Source organism: Alligator sinensis, unplaced genomic scaffold, assembly GCF_000455745.1.
Source record: "Alligator sinensis unplaced genomic scaffold, ASM45574v1 scaffold1517_1, whole genome shotgun sequence".
NCBI classification, from domain to species: Eukaryota; Metazoa; Chordata; order Crocodylia; family Alligatoridae; genus Alligator; species Alligator sinensis.
Window position 1 is genome coordinate 894,949 of NW_005842459.1, and position 16,822 is coordinate 911,770.

Below are 16,822 nucleotides of genomic sequence, written 5' to 3' on the forward strand. Positions count from 1 at the left end.
CAGGCTGAGCGAGGGGCAAAACACCATGTGGGCTTATTGGGTGCTTTCCTGAATGACCCCTCATGTCAAACGCCCCTTTGTCTGGATAGACCCCACCCTGGACTCACGCCTTGTCCGGTGCTAGGTGCTTTTACGGCTACGCATACACACTATAGGATAATAACACAACAGGATATGCTCTAGCTGGGGATGGCTCTGAGCAAGGGGGTGCTCCTGAGGTCCCTTCCTTCCAACCCTCATTTTCCATGAAAAGTAGTCCTGCAAATGCTTGAGGTTTGTCCCGATTCCTGCCTTGGTACAGAGCAGGGCGAGTTGCGAGCCCCCAGTACGGATGGCTGCTGCCCCGGGCTACAGCACGCCGCGCAGGGAAAGGCCTAAGAGAGCGAGCACTCTGCCCAGGACACACCCAAGGCTCAGTAACATGCTAGCCCCGCCCCTGACTCAGCACAGCGGCCTGCCACCGATTGGCCGCCTGCCGGCTGAACTCAGAACTCGCGGAGGGGAGAGCCGTGATTGGCCAAAGGGGGGCGTGATGTCATCCCTCGTGCTGCGCGGAAGCGTGACTCAGCAGAGCTGGCGGATAAAGGGGCCGGGACCGAGCCCGCGTCCGATCCTATTGCTTTGCCCCGCAGCCCGCGCGGAGCCGCTCCTGCCGGCGCCCCGCTCTCGTCGGCGTGTGCGATGGAGCTGCCGGGCCTGGGCCAGCCCTGCTCCGCGAGCTTCTGCCGGCGGCTGGGTGAGCTCCTGGCGGGGTGTGCCGGGGATGGCTCTGCGCCTGTCCTGTCCCCTCCTAGCTCGGACTTTGCAGATAAAAAGGAGATAGCATGGTTATCCAGCATAGAGCCTCATATGCAGCCTACCACTTGCTGCATTTTGAAGTATTGTAACTTTTTTTTTTTTTTCCATCGGAGAGGTGAAATATTTGAATGGAGGGCGGACCCTGGAATCAAAAATGAAAAAGCACGTTAAGCTACAGATGGACCTACCCAGGACGTGCCACACTCGCTTAGGTCCTTTATGCGGTGTTTTGGGGCTTTGCTTGCTGATTGTATAAATGTACATCGGTAATCTTGGTGGTGCTCTTTCCAAATGTTGCTTTCATTGGTCAACTTGTACACCTTCCCCGGTGAGGATTTCATGCGCTGACTGTATTTACTTCTTGCAGACTTTCTTCCTTTAAAATGTGATGCATGTGAAGAGGTTTTCTGCAAGGATCATATCGCCTATGACCAGCACAAATGTACCTCTGCATACAAGAAGGTGAGTGTCAATATTAGTAATGACTCAAATGTTTGCACCTTTGGGAATCCCCAGGTCACGTATAGAAAAATGGCTTTGAAACCTGAACTACAGTTCCTAAAAGACGAAAAAAAACAACAGGGTAGAAATATTGGGGGCTCAACAACTGGTAAAGTTCTGAGTGAAAACAGACAAGGCTTCTTCCATCTTGCTCTGAAGATTATTGCTGTTCATTAAGGGAATGGCTATCAACTGAAGGCTGAAACAAGTGGGCTTCATTGTCCTTCAGCTTCCCCTGGAGAGGGGCAGACATCACATGACAAACATGCTCTAGAAAGAGAAATGAGACTTACTAGGAAGTTGGTTTGAACACTTAAAAGAATAATGCTTCTTATCCGTTCAGATGGCTGCATATAATCATATAGTCTGTTTTGAAAAACACTTTGGACTCTAGACTTAGATTAGCTGACTTGATCTTCTTAAAGCAACTGAATGCAGCTACAAAACAATGCAATTTAAAGCTTAATACCAGAAGGGTCCCTAAAAAGCACCTTGAGAACTTTTAATTTTTTTTTAGGAAAATAAGTGCCTAATATATATACATATACATATATATTATTCATTCAGAGTATCACTCCACAAAGAAAACCCTAACCCGTTACAAAAACTGCACCCATACAAAGGCCTGCTGGCCACCCGGACAAACTCTGGTCTCTCAGACCAGGCAAACCCTCTCTTTCATCCCCACCCTTCTTGTGGGGTCACATACTCAGTTCACCTGTCGTCCGTGTCACTGTCACTCCATCTCCCACTGGAGGACCCACAGCTGCTGTTGCTGTCCTCGGTTCCATTTGTCTCTTCCTCTTCCTCACTATCACTGCCCCTTTCCCCGCTAGGGGGAAGTTGGAAGATCCTGTGCCGCATGTCTTTGTGCCAGGTGGCTTCGGTTATGCTGATTTTTTTTTTTTTAAGCCTTGCTTCCTGTTGGTCCCACTTTTAATCTTTCTCTATTTCCAGGATGTGCAGGTTCCAGTATGTCCTTTATGTAACACCCCCATTCCTGTGAGAAGGGGAGAAATGCCAGATGTTGTAGTTGGAGCACACATGGACAGGGACTGCAAATACAATCCAGCTCAGCATAAAGAGCGGGTGAGGAAACTGCCTTTGGAATCTAAACCGTTTACTTGATGCTGATGGGGTCAGGCCCCTGAACTCCAGAGCAGCCCCTCTCAACTGTTTTGTCACTGACCCTTTACCTTCCTCTGGGATCTTGCCTGTGTTGATCTAACTGGCATGTCTGTGCTGGTTAGGATGTAATTGGCAGTCCAGCTCTTCTTTGATAAATAACTGTTCTGTGCCAAGGTTCCTTTGGTTGCTGTTCGGTGATCAGTTGATTGTCTATTAGGACTGTGGAAAGCTTTGGTAGCCAATCTGATCCAGATTTGGCCCGATTCGGGGACAAAAATTCGGACTCTGAATCTAATCAGGAGACCAGTTAAACTCTGAATCGAGCTGAAGCACTGAATCGATTCAGAAAAGATTCGGCCATAGACTAAACAGGTAGCTGACACGGCTACTTCCAGCTGGTAATTCTGGGGTTGGGGGAAGGATTGGGGCTGGGACAAGCTGCCCAGCTGGGGCAGGGGGGTGTGCGATGTGGGCATGGCAGCGCTGGGAGTGGGGGCTGTGCCCTGCTGCTGCTTGCCCTCTCCTGCCCAGAGTGAGCTGCACCCACATCCTGCCCCTGTGTGGCAGCAGGGCAGAGCCCTGCTTCAAGTGCTGCTGTGCCTGCCTCTGCCCCAGTTGAGCAGCTTGTCCCAGCCCCAATCCCTCCCTCCCCCCATGCCCTTTTCCTCCCAACCACGACAGACTTACCAGCTGGAGGCAGCTCTGTTATTTGCCTGCTTAGTCTACGGCTGAATCTGATTCGGCCGAACTGAATCGGGACAGTGATTCAAATCTCCGAATCGAATTGCTGTCCTCTGAGAAGTGAATACTTGCTGCTTCTCACAGGCCTAGTGTCTATGACCATTTGATATTTTAACTTGTGGCCTAGATAAGAAATATGCCAGTGGCTTTCAACCTCTTGGCTGTACAGGCCAGACAAGTGGTGTGGGGCTCCTCTCTGAACCTGATCAGAATCTGGGGGCCTGGTGCAGCCCTCTCCCACCACCACTCCCCCTCCTTCCTGCTGGGAATGGTTCCTAGCGGCCTGGTGCTACTCCCTCCCAGACCCTTGCGCTGGGATGGGATCCTGGGGCCTGGCCCTGCATGCTGTGATTGGGTGCAGGGCCCAGGGCTTCCCTTGAGTCTGGTGGTTTGGCAGCAAGGGAGAGGTGCCTCCATTCCTCCATCCAGGGGAAGCCTAGATGGTAGCTGGCCAGTAATCTGAAGTGGATATATACTTGCTTTCTGAAAAAATCAATCTGTCCTGTGCCACATCTAGATCTTCACAAACAAGTGCTTGAAGTCAGGCTGCAAAAGGAAGGAGATGATGAAACTAGTTTGTGACCAGTGCCATGGAAACTTCTGCATAAAACATCGGCATCCACTGGATCATGACTGCAAGGGGGGAGGCCGTCCCATCTCCAAAGCAGGGTGAGGATGGTAACCTGTACTTCTGGACCTGTGACACTGGAGCTAGGCAAGCAGTTGTCAGAGTTGGTAGGTGGGTAGGAGAAAAGGACAGCATTCCTCTGGTTGGAGAAGGTCAACAACTCCTTTTAGTGAATTTGTAACTTCTCTGTGAATGGGGGAGGTCTTGGTTCTAGTCTAAGTCCCAATGGAACTTAAGCAGGGGCTAGAATTCATCGGCTCGGCCCCCATCAGTTATGCCTGGAACAATCGCTCTTGAGTCACTTTAGTTCCACCTTTTCTATGGACTGGGACTTTGCCTTTTTTTAATAGCTCTTGGGTTCTGTGGTAGGAACCAGCGAGTTTACAAATAGTAAAATGTCTTGAGCCCTAGCCTTTCTAATAGAGTGACCTGTCTCTTCTAGGCAGAGCTACCTTCGTTGTCCTGTGCAGTAGGATTCTAGTGCAGTTGGGTGACCAGTCTTGCAGAGATGACAAGAAGTGGATGGATAAGCAAGATCTCGCCATATATCTGCACAATAAAACGATGTTCAGCATGGTTCTGTTTCCTTGTAGGTATGCGGCTATAATGAGAGCCTCCAAATCCAATGTCAAGTTCACGGGATCAAGCACGGTGTCTAATGGGCTTCTACAGCATAACGGGTATAAACTGAATCTTCCTTTGTGTCTTAAACCAGAAGGACGTAAAGCCTTGTGTCTACAGAATATAGCAGTGTCACTGCTACTTTTCCTGTAACTTTTTATTACAGTAGCTAGTTGACCTCTGATCGAAAGCAGGAAGGCCAAGGGAGAGGGGCAAGGCTGTAGGCACAGTGTATGACATAACCAAGTACAGCTTATTTGCTGCTTGCCTCAGTGGTGATTTTTAAAACACTTCCACTACATGTAAACAGTGGGGTGGCAATTTGCTACCCATTACAATGAGTGGCATCTAACTTTGATCCAGTATGAGAACATAGTAAGAACGTAACACTGATCATACATGTCGCATATTGTTCTGGAAGCTTTTTTTTTCTTAGTTTAGTTGCAACTAGGACAAGGAGCTACCTCAAATTGCTTTCCTATGGGGGCTGATCACCTTAACTAAGCATGATCTAGTAGAGTCCTGTTTATCTCCAATTCCTTTCTTGTGTTCTTTTTCAGATGCAGACAATAAAGCAGGGGTCATTCCTAACACCTGGATCAAATTTGTGCACCTACACACTTTCTACGCTGCAGACTGAAGACTAAATTAAATTATTTTTGTACTTTTTAATATCTCTACTATTAAACATTTTTTCCTTTTGCAAAGAATGGTAACTTGTATATATTTTTTTTGAGTATCTGAAGACACAGTAAAAAAGCACAAACCATGTTCTAACTGGAGAACTAGGGAAGAAGCAAACATCTACATGGTGTAAAAAGAAGCTAAAGATTGAAAATGATAGTTAAGAACCATTGTACTTGCTTCTGGTGGATTAGGACCTAACTTGCATGGGGAGCTGAGGGAGACATGCAACAGCAGTCCATGCTTACATCTACTTGGAAACAGGATATGGCCATACAGCACTTCATTTACTGAGCAGTTAATATTGTCCATGTGAGGCATGATTTTGGGCAGGCAGTGGCCAGGAACTGGCAGGTGTTTATTTTTTAAACTGCTTGACATGCAAATCTACTTGCCCCTTTTGAGATGTTTGGTAGAGATGCCTGTACTACAGCACAATTATCATGGAAGTGAAAGTTCCAGGGACTAAAAGATGTGAATCTGTTTGCCTTCCTCTGGTACCCCAAAGTAAATCTGCTGTCCTATAGTAGGGGCAAGAAAGAAGATGCTATCTTTGTAAAAGGGGAGTTAATACACCTATCCCATCATTTGCTGGTGCGCAACAACATGTATTCCTTTTCTTTCTTCCTGTAAAGTGAGCCTAGAGAGCCGCTTGTTTGAAAGGGTGGTTACAAAACACACCCAACCACCTGATCAAATAAACCCTAGACAAGCTTGTAACCTCTGTATCTTCATTAGACCTCCTTCCAAAAACTTTCTAACTGAAGTAGGGATCAGTGAAGCATGGGTCTACTGCTTACCATGGCACAGTAATTTAGCTTGGAAATTAAAGTAGAGAGAGACTTAAGGGACCAATGTTAATAAAGTAACTAGTTAACTAGGAACCTAATTAGCTGCTTCACTTGGCTACTTGTGTAGAAAAATGTCAGGACTCTTTCAGGTTGCCATGGAGTTGGGACTTCGATTTCATGTCTCACTGGAGCCTCCATCAACCCTGTGGCTCCCAATCTGCTGTGGTGATGGTTTAGCAGAGTCAGAGCAGGAGCAGGCTCCTTTAGGGTAAAAAGCATTATATAAGTGTAGTCATCTTTATTTTCCTGGCTTCCCCCAGAGAATTTTCCAAGGCAAGCCAATCTCAGTAGTAGAAACTGATGCTACATTACATGACTATCTAATTCTTAAACTGCATGTTTTCAGTGTGTCTGTACCAAATTTTGCCACAAGGTGTCACAATAGGATGCATAATATAATATTCTTGTAAATTTAATCCTAGAAAACACTCAACTAACCATTCAAAGTGGCAGATGAGCTTAAATTACAGACCTAGTTTTAAATGCCAGCGTCTTTGTGCTTGACCTCTCTGCATCTAGGCTTAGCTCCAGAACAGCTCCTGTATATTTCCATTGTGTTAACATGCTTACCTTTTAGAGGGCCTTCACCAGGAATTTCCCCTTAAAATTCACATCACTCTTTTAAATGGGGGGGAAAAAATCATGCTCTTCTTACTTTTGATTTCTGTCATTGTTCTTCCATGTGAATTGCCTGAGGGGAATGTCTGCAGAAATGAAATGTTAGTTACTTGTGCATGTGGCACATGGCAGAAAACACAGTTTTGTTTTCCACAAGCAAGCATTTGCCTTGGAAACTTGTCTGAAGAGGCTAATTCCCTCAAGCCACGTTCTTGGTTTTCTACTCCCTACATGGGACCAAGCAAAGTGCATCCACCCGGCAGTCTTTCAGTATTCACTCAGGGTGTACAGACTTGGCTGTGTTAGCCTGAATTCAGGCAGAAGGCAGGGCAGAGGCGCACCTTACAGACTAATCTAGTCTGTGCACATCCTTTCACCGCCTCTGGCAAAAGGAGCGCCTGCTCGCAAAACCTCATGTACCTCGGATTCAGCTAGTCCACAGGGAGGGAGCCAGGGAGCCAAGTAGCAGGCAGGGCAGATTTGTCTTTTATATAGTGTGTGTGTGTGTGTGTGTGTGTGTGTGTGTGTGTGTAACTAGTGAGCTTCAACTCATGAAACTTGTACTGTGTGTGTGTACGTGTACATATGTATGTGTATGCATATGTGTGTGCATATGTATATGTATGTGTATGTATATATTATATAATACATATATATGTGTGTGTGTGTATATATATATATATATGTGCATGCACATAGTGTGCACGTGGACACTCCCGACCACACCCCGGGCGACGCAGTGACGCAGCACGCAACCAGGCTCCCTCTTCGCCCCGCCCCCCGACCCAGCGCTCCGCGCGCGCCGGTGACGTCACCCCCACGCGCCCTCGCCCGCCAGACCCGGCTCCCAGACCGCTCAGCTCCAGGAGGGAGGAGGCGGGACCGAACTGCTGCGTGACTTCCTATTGGCCGCCGCGGTGATCGACACGGCGAAGCCCAATGGGGCTCCGCCGCTGGCCTGCCGGAACCAATGAGAGCGCGGAGGCGGTCTGAGGCGCCAAGCGAGGGGTTCCGTGAAAAGCACTGCGGGTCGCGGAGGTGCGTGGGGCGCCGCGGGACCGGGACGGAGCGGGCTGGGGCGGGATCCCTTCCTCCTTCTCCTCCTCCTCCTCCTCACCCTCACGCCCTGGGCGCAGGCCCCTCCTCCCCCCGTGTGTCCCGCCCACGTGATCCTCGGGTCGCGCTGAGGGGCCGCTTGACCTCGTGGCTTGTCCTCGCGCGCCGACTCCTGCTAGTCTCTCCGCTCCCCAGGCGTGAATGACTCGGCCTTGGTCACGGTCCCGTTTCCCCATTTAAACTTGTCCCTTCCCTGGTGCCTCCTGCGTGACAGCCCTGCAGCCTGGCTTTAGCTCCAGCTAAACGCTTTGGCTCGTAGTAACTGGGGTGCGGGAGCGGCGGGGGTGAACATGTCCAGCGCTGTCAGGACTCTCGAAGGCTAGATTTTGTTGAGATAAACGCAAATCTCTTTGGACCCTAACTATAATGACCACCCAAAAATCTTCTGTGGGTTTTTTGCCTGGTTTGTCATGTGTTGTTTGTTTTTTAAACTATATATACTCTAGCAAATTGGTGCATATTCATGCCATTATAGACAACTACAGTTGGAAGAGACCTTAGGAGGTCAGTGGTTTTCAACCTTTTTTTCATTTGCAGACCTCTAAAATTTTTTTGAATGCAGGTGCAGACCCCTGTGGAAGTTTTTGAATGGTGGTGCCAGAACCCCTTCGAATTGTAAGTGTGGGTATTCACGTACTTTTGATCATAGTCCTCTTTCACAGACCCCCAAGACGTAGTGTGTGGACCCCCGGAGGTCCACAGACCACGGGTTGAAACCCACTGACCTAGTCCAACCCCCTGCTCAAAGCAGGACCATCCCCAGCTATATCATCCCTGCCCTGCATCTGGGGTTTAAAAACCTCCAAGGATGGAGATTTCGCAGCCTCTCTGGGTAACCTCTTCCAATGCTTCACCACCCTCCTCACGACAGTTTTTGCTAATATCCAACCTAAACTTCCCTTGCTGCAGCCTATTCCAATAAGTATGTTCATTTTTGCTTTCATCTTAAACTTAATCATATAGTGCTAGCTCCCTACCAAATTAGTAAACCTCCTAGTCTCACTTTAATTGGAGATAAATGTGTGTTGTGCTGTATGCGATGATGTGTCACTCCATCTGCACTACCCCTCTTCAAAATCCTAGATCTGCCCATGCAGGTGTCAAGTGCCTAAACTGCTTAAACTAGCATGTTTCAACCCTGCTGTCTGCTTGGCAACTGAACTGTATGCTGGCTTACTGCAAGCTACCTATAATTGTGTACTCTGCTATTGATTGTGTTTTAACTTGAGCCAGAAGCAGTGAAAGAAATGTAGCTGCCAAAGGGCTGCTTATTAGAAGCCTTGACAATGACCAGAGCTAGTCAGTTTTACAGTTGTTCTCTCCCCTTCTTTTGGCTTCTGATAGTTTTTTCTGGCTGCTGGTAGAAGACTTGATGATGAGGGCTCAGTTTTAGGACTGCTGATATCCCAGCACTGACATCATGTGCACTTTAGACCAGTTGGGAGCTAACCTTTTTTGCAGATGTGCTACAAGTTAAGCACTGTGCCCTCTCCAAGTGCCACTCCTATGCCCTTTCCCTAGCTGATTGGCCACTCTGCTTTCTGCTCTGTCCTTGATCTGCCACCTGCCACACAGAGGGCACTTATGGCATGCACCCTTTAAAGCAGGTGTGTCAAACTCATCTGGCCCATGTGGGACTGCTCCGTGAGCTGGATGAATGTTGCAGGGCTGGCCACATAAGCTGGATAAGGCCCCTCTGCAATTCTCCCCTTCCACCCACCCCACATAATACTGCTGCACCATGGGGCCCAGCCAGAGCAGGTGCCAGATTCAGCATGTGGGGGGGGGGGGTCCCAGAGACCATGCATCTACTGTGGCTTGTCCGGGACTGCACCCCACATGTCTCCCACTTTGGGACCCACACTGTATGCAGTGACCAGCTGGAGTCACATCCCAGACTGGTTAAACTGGGTGATGGATTTGGCATGTTGGGGTCGTGGGGGGCCTGGACTGGCCTCTTGTGGGTGCTGCATGCGGTGCAGGTCCTGGAGTGGGTGCCATGTACAATGTGTGTCCTTGGTCCTGCACAGGCTGTGCATAGGACCACTTAAGACCTAGGCCAGCACTGGGGGTTGAATTATGTGGTTCCTCAGGCCAGATCTTTTAACACCCCTGCTTTATAGCATTGCTTGCAGCCCTATCAATTCTGCCAGATTAGTATTCCTGAAAATGAGTAGCTTTCCTCCCTGGCAAGTGCAGAGCAGTTTGCAGTCTGAAGGCCATGCACTTAAACAGATTGTACTATATTGTCAGTAGTGTGCACTCAGTATTGATGTATCAGAGGGCCAATAACTCTTTCTACCTGGATACTTAAACCAGCCAAAAGAGTAATGTTTTAAGGCATGTGTAGGTGTTGATAGTAAATTTTGATGTATTTGTCATAAATCACTGTACAACTATAAACTTCTCTTCTTCCAAAGCCTTATAATCAAGCAGTCTACATAACAGCTTTATGTTCCAGTAAGAGAAAGTGATAAGTGTGGTATAGCTAAAACATCAATACCTATTGTAGTACATGCCTTCCCGCTTATTCTCCATTTTTCATGCCACTGACCACAAAAAGTACAGTAGAGTGTACATTACTAAAGTTAGAGGTTTGATATTAAATTAAATTGAAAGTAGTTAAGAAAATATTTTAGCATTCCTGAAAGAAAAGTATTTTGATTTTATATATTTTAAATTCAAGACCGCTTTCATTTAACCAAACAGATCTAATATAAGAACTGCAATTTACTGGGTCAGACAATAGGTCCATCTAGCTTAGTCTAACACAGTGGCAGAGACCAAGAATCTTACTGAAGATGTATCGGTCATAGGTTAGAAATGCTGCTGAATACGATAAGTCGTGTAGAACTGGTAGAATCTTTTATTGAAAATTCAGTGAGCCAAGCTATGGTTATTCCCCAGATGGTACCAATATAGTGGAATAGTTCTGTCTTCTTTTACCACCACTAGCGTGGTGTGGCTGAAGTCTCTCTACTCATTTTTCAGATGCAGCAAATGTGTAATGAAGTTTGCTGCAGCTAAATATAAGGTAGAGCAGCCCTTGAGGACCAAAGCTAGAACCATCATGAAACCATTTTTTTTTTCCTCCTGATCCAGAGTTGTATGAAATGAAACACAAAACACATGATAACCGTTTGCATGCATTTCCCCCTTGCATATCATCCAAACTAAAGGAGAAAAAAGCCCTCGAAGTCCTTTTAATTAAAACACAATGCAGTTGAGCCATCTCTGTACTGCTGGGACTGTTGTTCATATTCCCATGTGTACTGGGTACACTTATTAGCAATCATATAGAAGTGCTTTTTGACATGACTGAACTAATTAGAGGTGTGTTAGCGGTGCAGCCATGATGGTCCAGGAATTATGTAAGACCCAAGGATTTGTGGGGGGTGATACCTTTTACTGGATGTAGTTGGTCCAATAAAAGCTATCATCCTCCAAAAAATCCTTGCCTGATCAGAGTCAATTTTTAGCTTATTGTAACGTTTGACCAAACAGTTCCAAATGTGGCAAATAATAATCTTGACTGATGTTTAACTGCATAGAAGAAGATCGAAGGGCCATTGCCATACTGGGTTCTAGGGGGCAGAGACTGTTAGATCCTGAGTTTTTTACAAGAACATAATGTTCGGATTTGCAGTATTTTAATTTTACTGCACTCATAAACTAAAACTCCTCCAAAATATATTAAGAATGCATATATAAACATGTAGTTAAAGGTTTACCTTTTCTGAGTAGTCTAAATACAAATCAGTATAAAAGATATACAATAGCTAGGAACCTACTGAAATCACAATTGTGTGGAAATTGTGAAATCCAGCATTGTCCATGAAATCTACAAAATCGGGGGGGAGCCAGCAGTCTTCACGGTGCTGCAGCTCAGCTATGCAACCTGCTGGGGGTAATGGGGACTGCCTGCCCCTGCCCCTTGCCGCTAATTGATGGAGAGGGCTGCCTGTCATGGCCTTGCCCTTCTCCACCAATCAGCAGCCCTCACATGACGGATTGCTTTCACAACCAATCAGCAGCAAGGGGCACCGTTGTATGATGAACACCCCTTGCAGCCAATCGGAGGCAGCAGTGGTGGAGCCACTCAGCCAATCAGCAGCGTGGGGGGTGAAAATCGCGATCAGCCTGTGAATATGGCGGCCAGCCCTGCGTTCTCCCCGCTAAATCAGCTGGCCTCCTCCTTGACTTAGGTAGACCCTTAATGATAGCTAGGTACCTGTCTCCTGTTTCAAAATTTCCGGCAAAGGAAAGTTATTGATTTTTTTTTTTTTCTATAACTGTGTAATGAAATAATAGAATAGTAGGACTGGAATGAATGTATATGCTTTCATTTTATATACATGTGTTTCAGTGATTCTGATCTAGAATGGCAAAAATTAAGAAGAATACAAAAATTAAGGAAGGAAGCCAAAGGAAAAAAATAAAGCGGCCATTAGCTGCAGAGGAGCAACTTGTGTGTGAAACTGAACCAAAGAAAAAGAAACAAAGCTTGAAGGTAAGTGCCAAAGAGATAAAACTGTTAATTCATTGTTAGTCCCAACAGTACCATATCTGAATGCATTATGAGATTAAGTAGTAATGATTCCTTGACCCATAGTCTGTTCAGAATGAAACAAAGTTAAAATAAAAAGGATTGTGGGTCATGGTTCTCTAGGCATGTATGCTTGTTGGGTTTTGTTGTTTTTTTTTGATGGGGGAGGGCGTAATACACATGATCCTAAACTGTTTTAACTAGAGCTCGCCATTTTAATTAGTACTCAGCCACTTTAATTAGGACTGTCAGAGATCGCTCTAATTAAAACGGTCCCTCAAACCCCCCCGAGCAAGTGTATAGGCACCCCGTGTGCCTTCTTAAATGCCCAGGATTGGTGTCCCACTCGCCCTTAATTACCCTACTGCTTGAAGGCCTAGGTATATGATTGCTGTTCTTGTGGGGTGTTAATATGAAAGATGGCAGGGGATGTAGAGGTGTAAATGGAATTGAGTATCTATGGTTTCTTTGAATTAGCCATCAGAGTGAAGGTGAGTCATGGTATTGGCTTTGGAAAAATCTGAAAGAGGTATTTTGAAAATTGTGTGTTAAAAGCACTTTTGCATGCTGCCTGACCAGAAGATGTCAGCAGTCTCTTCACATTTTAGAGCATCTTCATATTAATTTTGAAGCAAAGGAGGTTAACAGTGTGGTGACAGATTTCAGTGAAAATCTGACTTCTCTTCCTCTCTACTCCAGCCATGGCAAAATCTTTTATTTAGGCTCCCTACTGCACATTATTTTTGTGCAAAAGCAGAACTATAGAATTGTTCTGGCAAGAATAGTATGTAAACAATGGCATTCCACTTCAGTTATTAGGAGCAAGAGCAAGTAAATGTTTTGAGCTTCATGTATTAAAATCTGCTAGCCTCTGTGGCAGATCAAGAGCCAGGCATCCTTATATTTATTTATATATGGCAGAACAAGAGCCAGGATTCCTTGTACTTATTTATAAATACAGTGCTGTTTACATGAATTAAAAAAAGTAACACAGGTCTAAATAGACTACATTGATGCCTTCAGGTCCTGCAAGTAAGTGGTCTACGACAGTGGTTCTCTAGACATTGGACTTGAGGAACCCCCTCCATAACTTCTGTGAAATGAGTAGCACTTGATTTCAAAAACTGATTTATATATTACAGTGCTTACCTTCTTGCAGAGAGACTAGGCAGTGGTGTGGGGGATTGTGTTCAGGCATTGACTAGCTTGAGACAGCATTTATTTACTCAGCTATCTGATTATCTCCTCACACCTCATCATCCTTCAAAGAATCTGGTGGCACCCCAGGGTGCACTGACACTGGTAGAGAATCACTGGTCTACAGGCTAATATAAAAGTTTGTTCAGACAGATAGGACATGAACATTACTTGTAGATGAGGGGATGGCTAAAACCTTTCTGCCTTTCCTCTGAAGTTCTCGAAGTGGTAAAAACCTGATCTTATACCTTTGTGCATGCTGATAGTCTGTGGCTTTGATAGCATTCTGATTCTTTCCTTTTGTTGTCTTTTAAAATTAGACACGTTTTGCAGTTGGAAAAAGCAAAGTAAAACTGGTGGATGTTGATCGGTGACTGGGTTTTTATTAAGCTTATTTGGCAAAAGGTGTATACAGTTTGAGGGATTTTCTTCACATGTGTAAATGTCTGCAGTTCGTTTGAGATATAGCTACTGCAGCTTATATTTCATCCATAGGATTGACTCTTGTTAGGTAGTAGTTTGTTTGTAGAGAACACAACTCTGTTTGGAGGCTATCTAAGAAAAGTTATGGAGTCCTTCCACATTTCAAATCTGCTGGGCAGATTTCAAGCAGACTAGAAGGGAACAGATTCCATGCTTATATAAAATTAGGGAGTATTGAATTTATCAGTCTGCAAAATACTAATTATTTTTTACTTTACTTTTTTTTTTTTTTTTTAGTGAAGGCATAGTCCTCCCCTCACTATATCTCATGATATAGGGCTCCCTTCAAGTATCTTGTAGAATACACAGGAAGATAACTCTAGACTTGACTTTAAATAAATCTTCAAATTAAAATAAAGTTTGTGAGAGATTATGGGAGGAAGTTCAGATTTTATTGCATTGCCTTCAGCAATCTGTAGCCTATCTACACAGCATCATTCCAAGCAACCAACAAAAAAGAACCAGAGACACCAAAACCCTGGAAAGGCCGGGGCCTTTCTGAGCCATTTGATGTCATGTCCCTGATCAGCTGTTGAGATTCAAAATCTTTTCCTGAATACATGGGTTTTTCAGTTCTGCGAGGGAGGGAAGTATTTATTGCAGAATAGAACCCTTAATTCTATCTCAGACCATCACTAAGCATAACAGTCCTTTAAATTACAAGTCAGTGGGTGGCTTCAGTATATATGTAGTGTTAGTTTTATGGAGCACCATGTAAGGTTAATGCCAAGCTGTTTTTTGGCATCCACCTTATAAACTATAACTGTTGAGAGCCAGAAAGTATGTTTGTAAGTTATGTTTTTTTTGTATTTAAAAGGACCAGAGTGAAAAATGTTAGAAATATTTTAAACACTGCCTCAAAAATGGTTAATGAATATTTTGTCAGTTGTTACTGGCCTTGTAACTCTTACCTGCATTTATACTCCCAGCATTTTGGAGAATGACCAATTTATTCATGATAGTTGCTCTAAAATACAGGCAGTCCTCGACTTTCCGATGTTCAAGTTACGACGAGCGGCACTTACGGCGCTTATAAATTGACCCCCTGTTACGACTTTCTGACGTCAGTTTCGACTTTACGAGACTCGATCCGACGCAACGCCACAGCAGCGAACAAGTTCGCTGTGCTGCCCGTCTACCTGTGTCGATCCGCCACACCGCCCGTTTTCCTGACTCAAGACGCTCAGTTGCTGTTCTGACACCATTTTTATGTGGTGAATCTTTGTGTTTCCAAACTTTTTCTTAAAATTTAGTGTTTCTTTGCACATAATGGCAGAAAAGCGTAAATCTGGTGCAAGTGGTGTTTCTAAGAAACGTAGAGCAATTACTATGGAAACAAAAATGGAAATAATTAAGAGAGCCGAAAAAGGTGAGACGCCAACTGAAATCAGTAGAGCTTTGGATATCCCCCGGACGACTATTGTGGGGATATCCAAAGACAAGGTAAGAATTCAGGAACATGTTAAGGGCTCAGCTCCTATGCAGTCACCTGTGATAACTAAGCAGCGGGTTGGACTTATTGCTCAGGTTGAGAAACTGTTAATCGTTTGGCTGGAGGGTCAAAATCAACGCCGTGCTCCTGTGAGTTTAGGTATAATTCAGGAAAAGGCTAGGAGTCTTTATGATGATCTAAAGAAACAACAGGGGGAGAGTTCTAATACTGAGCCTTTTAAAGCAAGTAGGGGGTGGTTTATGCGTTTTAAAGCCAGGGCTAATTTGCATAACATCAAGGTCTCAGGTGAAGCTGCCAATGCAGTTGAGCAGGCATCGTGTGCTTTTCCTGGGACATTGGCTGAAATCATTGAAGAAGGTGGGTATTGTGCTCAGCAAGTTTTTAATGTTGGCGAAACTGGGCTGTTTTGGAAAAAAATGCCTTCGAGAACCTACATTGCCAAAGAGGAGAAATCCGTGCCCAGGTACAAAGCTGCTAAAGATAGGCTCACTCTTTTACTCGGTGCCCATGCTGCAGGTGACTTCAAAAATGTTGTTGAAATGGGCAAAGAACTCAACTTAGATGCTGCGCCAGAGGATGTTGATGAGTTGCTGGCATCACATTCTGAAGAATTAACTAATGAGGACCTCATTGAATTGGAGCAGCAAAAAGTGGCAGAGGAAGAAGAAGATGCACCCACTGTTGAAGAGGCTCCTCCTCGTAAAGTCTTGACAACAAGAGTGTTGGCTGAGGCATTTCGATATTTGGAAGCTGCCATGTCCCTGTTTGAGGAACATGACCCCAACACTGAACGCAGTGCATCAGTGAATAGGGGCATATCCAACATGTACAGCTGCTACAGAGAAATTTACAAGCAAAAGAGGAGAAAATCTGTCCCAACTTCCTTGGGTGCTTTCTTTAAGAAAGCATCCAAGACTCCAGAAAAACCTGCAGCCAAGACTTCTGAGAAGACTCGAGCCAAGAACCCTTTAAAAAGTCCAACCAAGAGCTCTTCAAAAAGTCCAGCAACGTCACCTCAAAGATGTCCTTCCAAATCAATATGATTGCTATTTACAATATAAATACATTAATGTAGCTATATAACTCATCTATAATTGACTGAGTACAAAATTCTTGGTTATTTTTGGTGAAAATAGGGTATCAGACTTTGGTTTAGGAACCAATCCCCTATTTATAACATTGTTCCTATGGGTAAAAGCGGTTCCAAGTTACGATGTTTCGACTTACAACACAATTGGTTCCTGAAAACTGTGTCTTAAGTCTGGGGACCGCCTGTAATGTTTTGGTTTAGCAACTGTCAGAGAGCATGAAAGTTTAGTAAAGGACAAGGTGAAGCTACCACATCCATAAGGATTCTTTCTGGTCTTAACATATCTGATCAGGTCCCTCCTGACCCTAGCTACTATGAAACTATATGAATCTTGAACACATTTTGGTATCCAGAGATAGATGATGAT

General features: G+C 45.0%; 2 protein-coding genes across 6 annotated transcripts; both read left to right on the top strand.

Moving 5' to 3' along the window:
• Positions 1 to 585: 585 nt before the first annotated feature.
• Positions 586 to 5,781, top strand: ZFAND2A (zinc finger AN1-type containing 2A). Of its 5 annotated transcripts, none has more exons than XR_003095710.1 (6): positions 586 to 736; positions 1,166 to 1,260; positions 2,257 to 2,388; positions 3,686 to 3,837; positions 4,239 to 4,476; positions 4,978 to 5,781. XR_003095710.1 is itself a non-coding variant. In XM_006030704.3 (6 exons), exons 1-6 carry the CDS (start codon positions 682 to 684, stop codon positions 4,988 to 4,990), a joined length of 534 nt encoding a protein of 177 aa, XP_006030766.1. In that variant the 5' UTR covers positions 586 to 681; the 3' UTR covers positions 4,991 to 5,765. The 5 variants fall into 5 exon arrangements, 2 of the variants coding, with proteins under 2 accessions (XP_006030766.1, XP_006030768.1); XR_003095711.1 differs by having other exon boundaries at positions 4,239 to 4,385; XR_001358595.2 differs by having other exon boundaries at positions 4,239 to 4,389; positions 4,978 to 5,780.
• A 1,626-nt stretch (positions 5,782 to 7,407) lies between these two features.
• On the top strand, positions 7,408 to 16,408 carry LOC112551409 (tigger transposable element-derived protein 1-like). The gene is made up of 4 exons (XM_025212363.1): positions 7,408 to 7,608; positions 8,249 to 8,301; positions 12,053 to 12,196; positions 14,891 to 16,408. Exon 4 carries the CDS (start codon positions 15,182 to 15,184, stop codon positions 16,406 to 16,408), a length of 1,227 nt encoding a protein of 408 aa, XP_025068148.1. The 5' UTR covers positions 7,408 to 7,608; positions 8,249 to 8,301; positions 12,053 to 12,196; positions 14,891 to 15,181.
• The last annotated feature ends 414 nt before the right edge of the window (positions 16,409 to 16,822 follow it).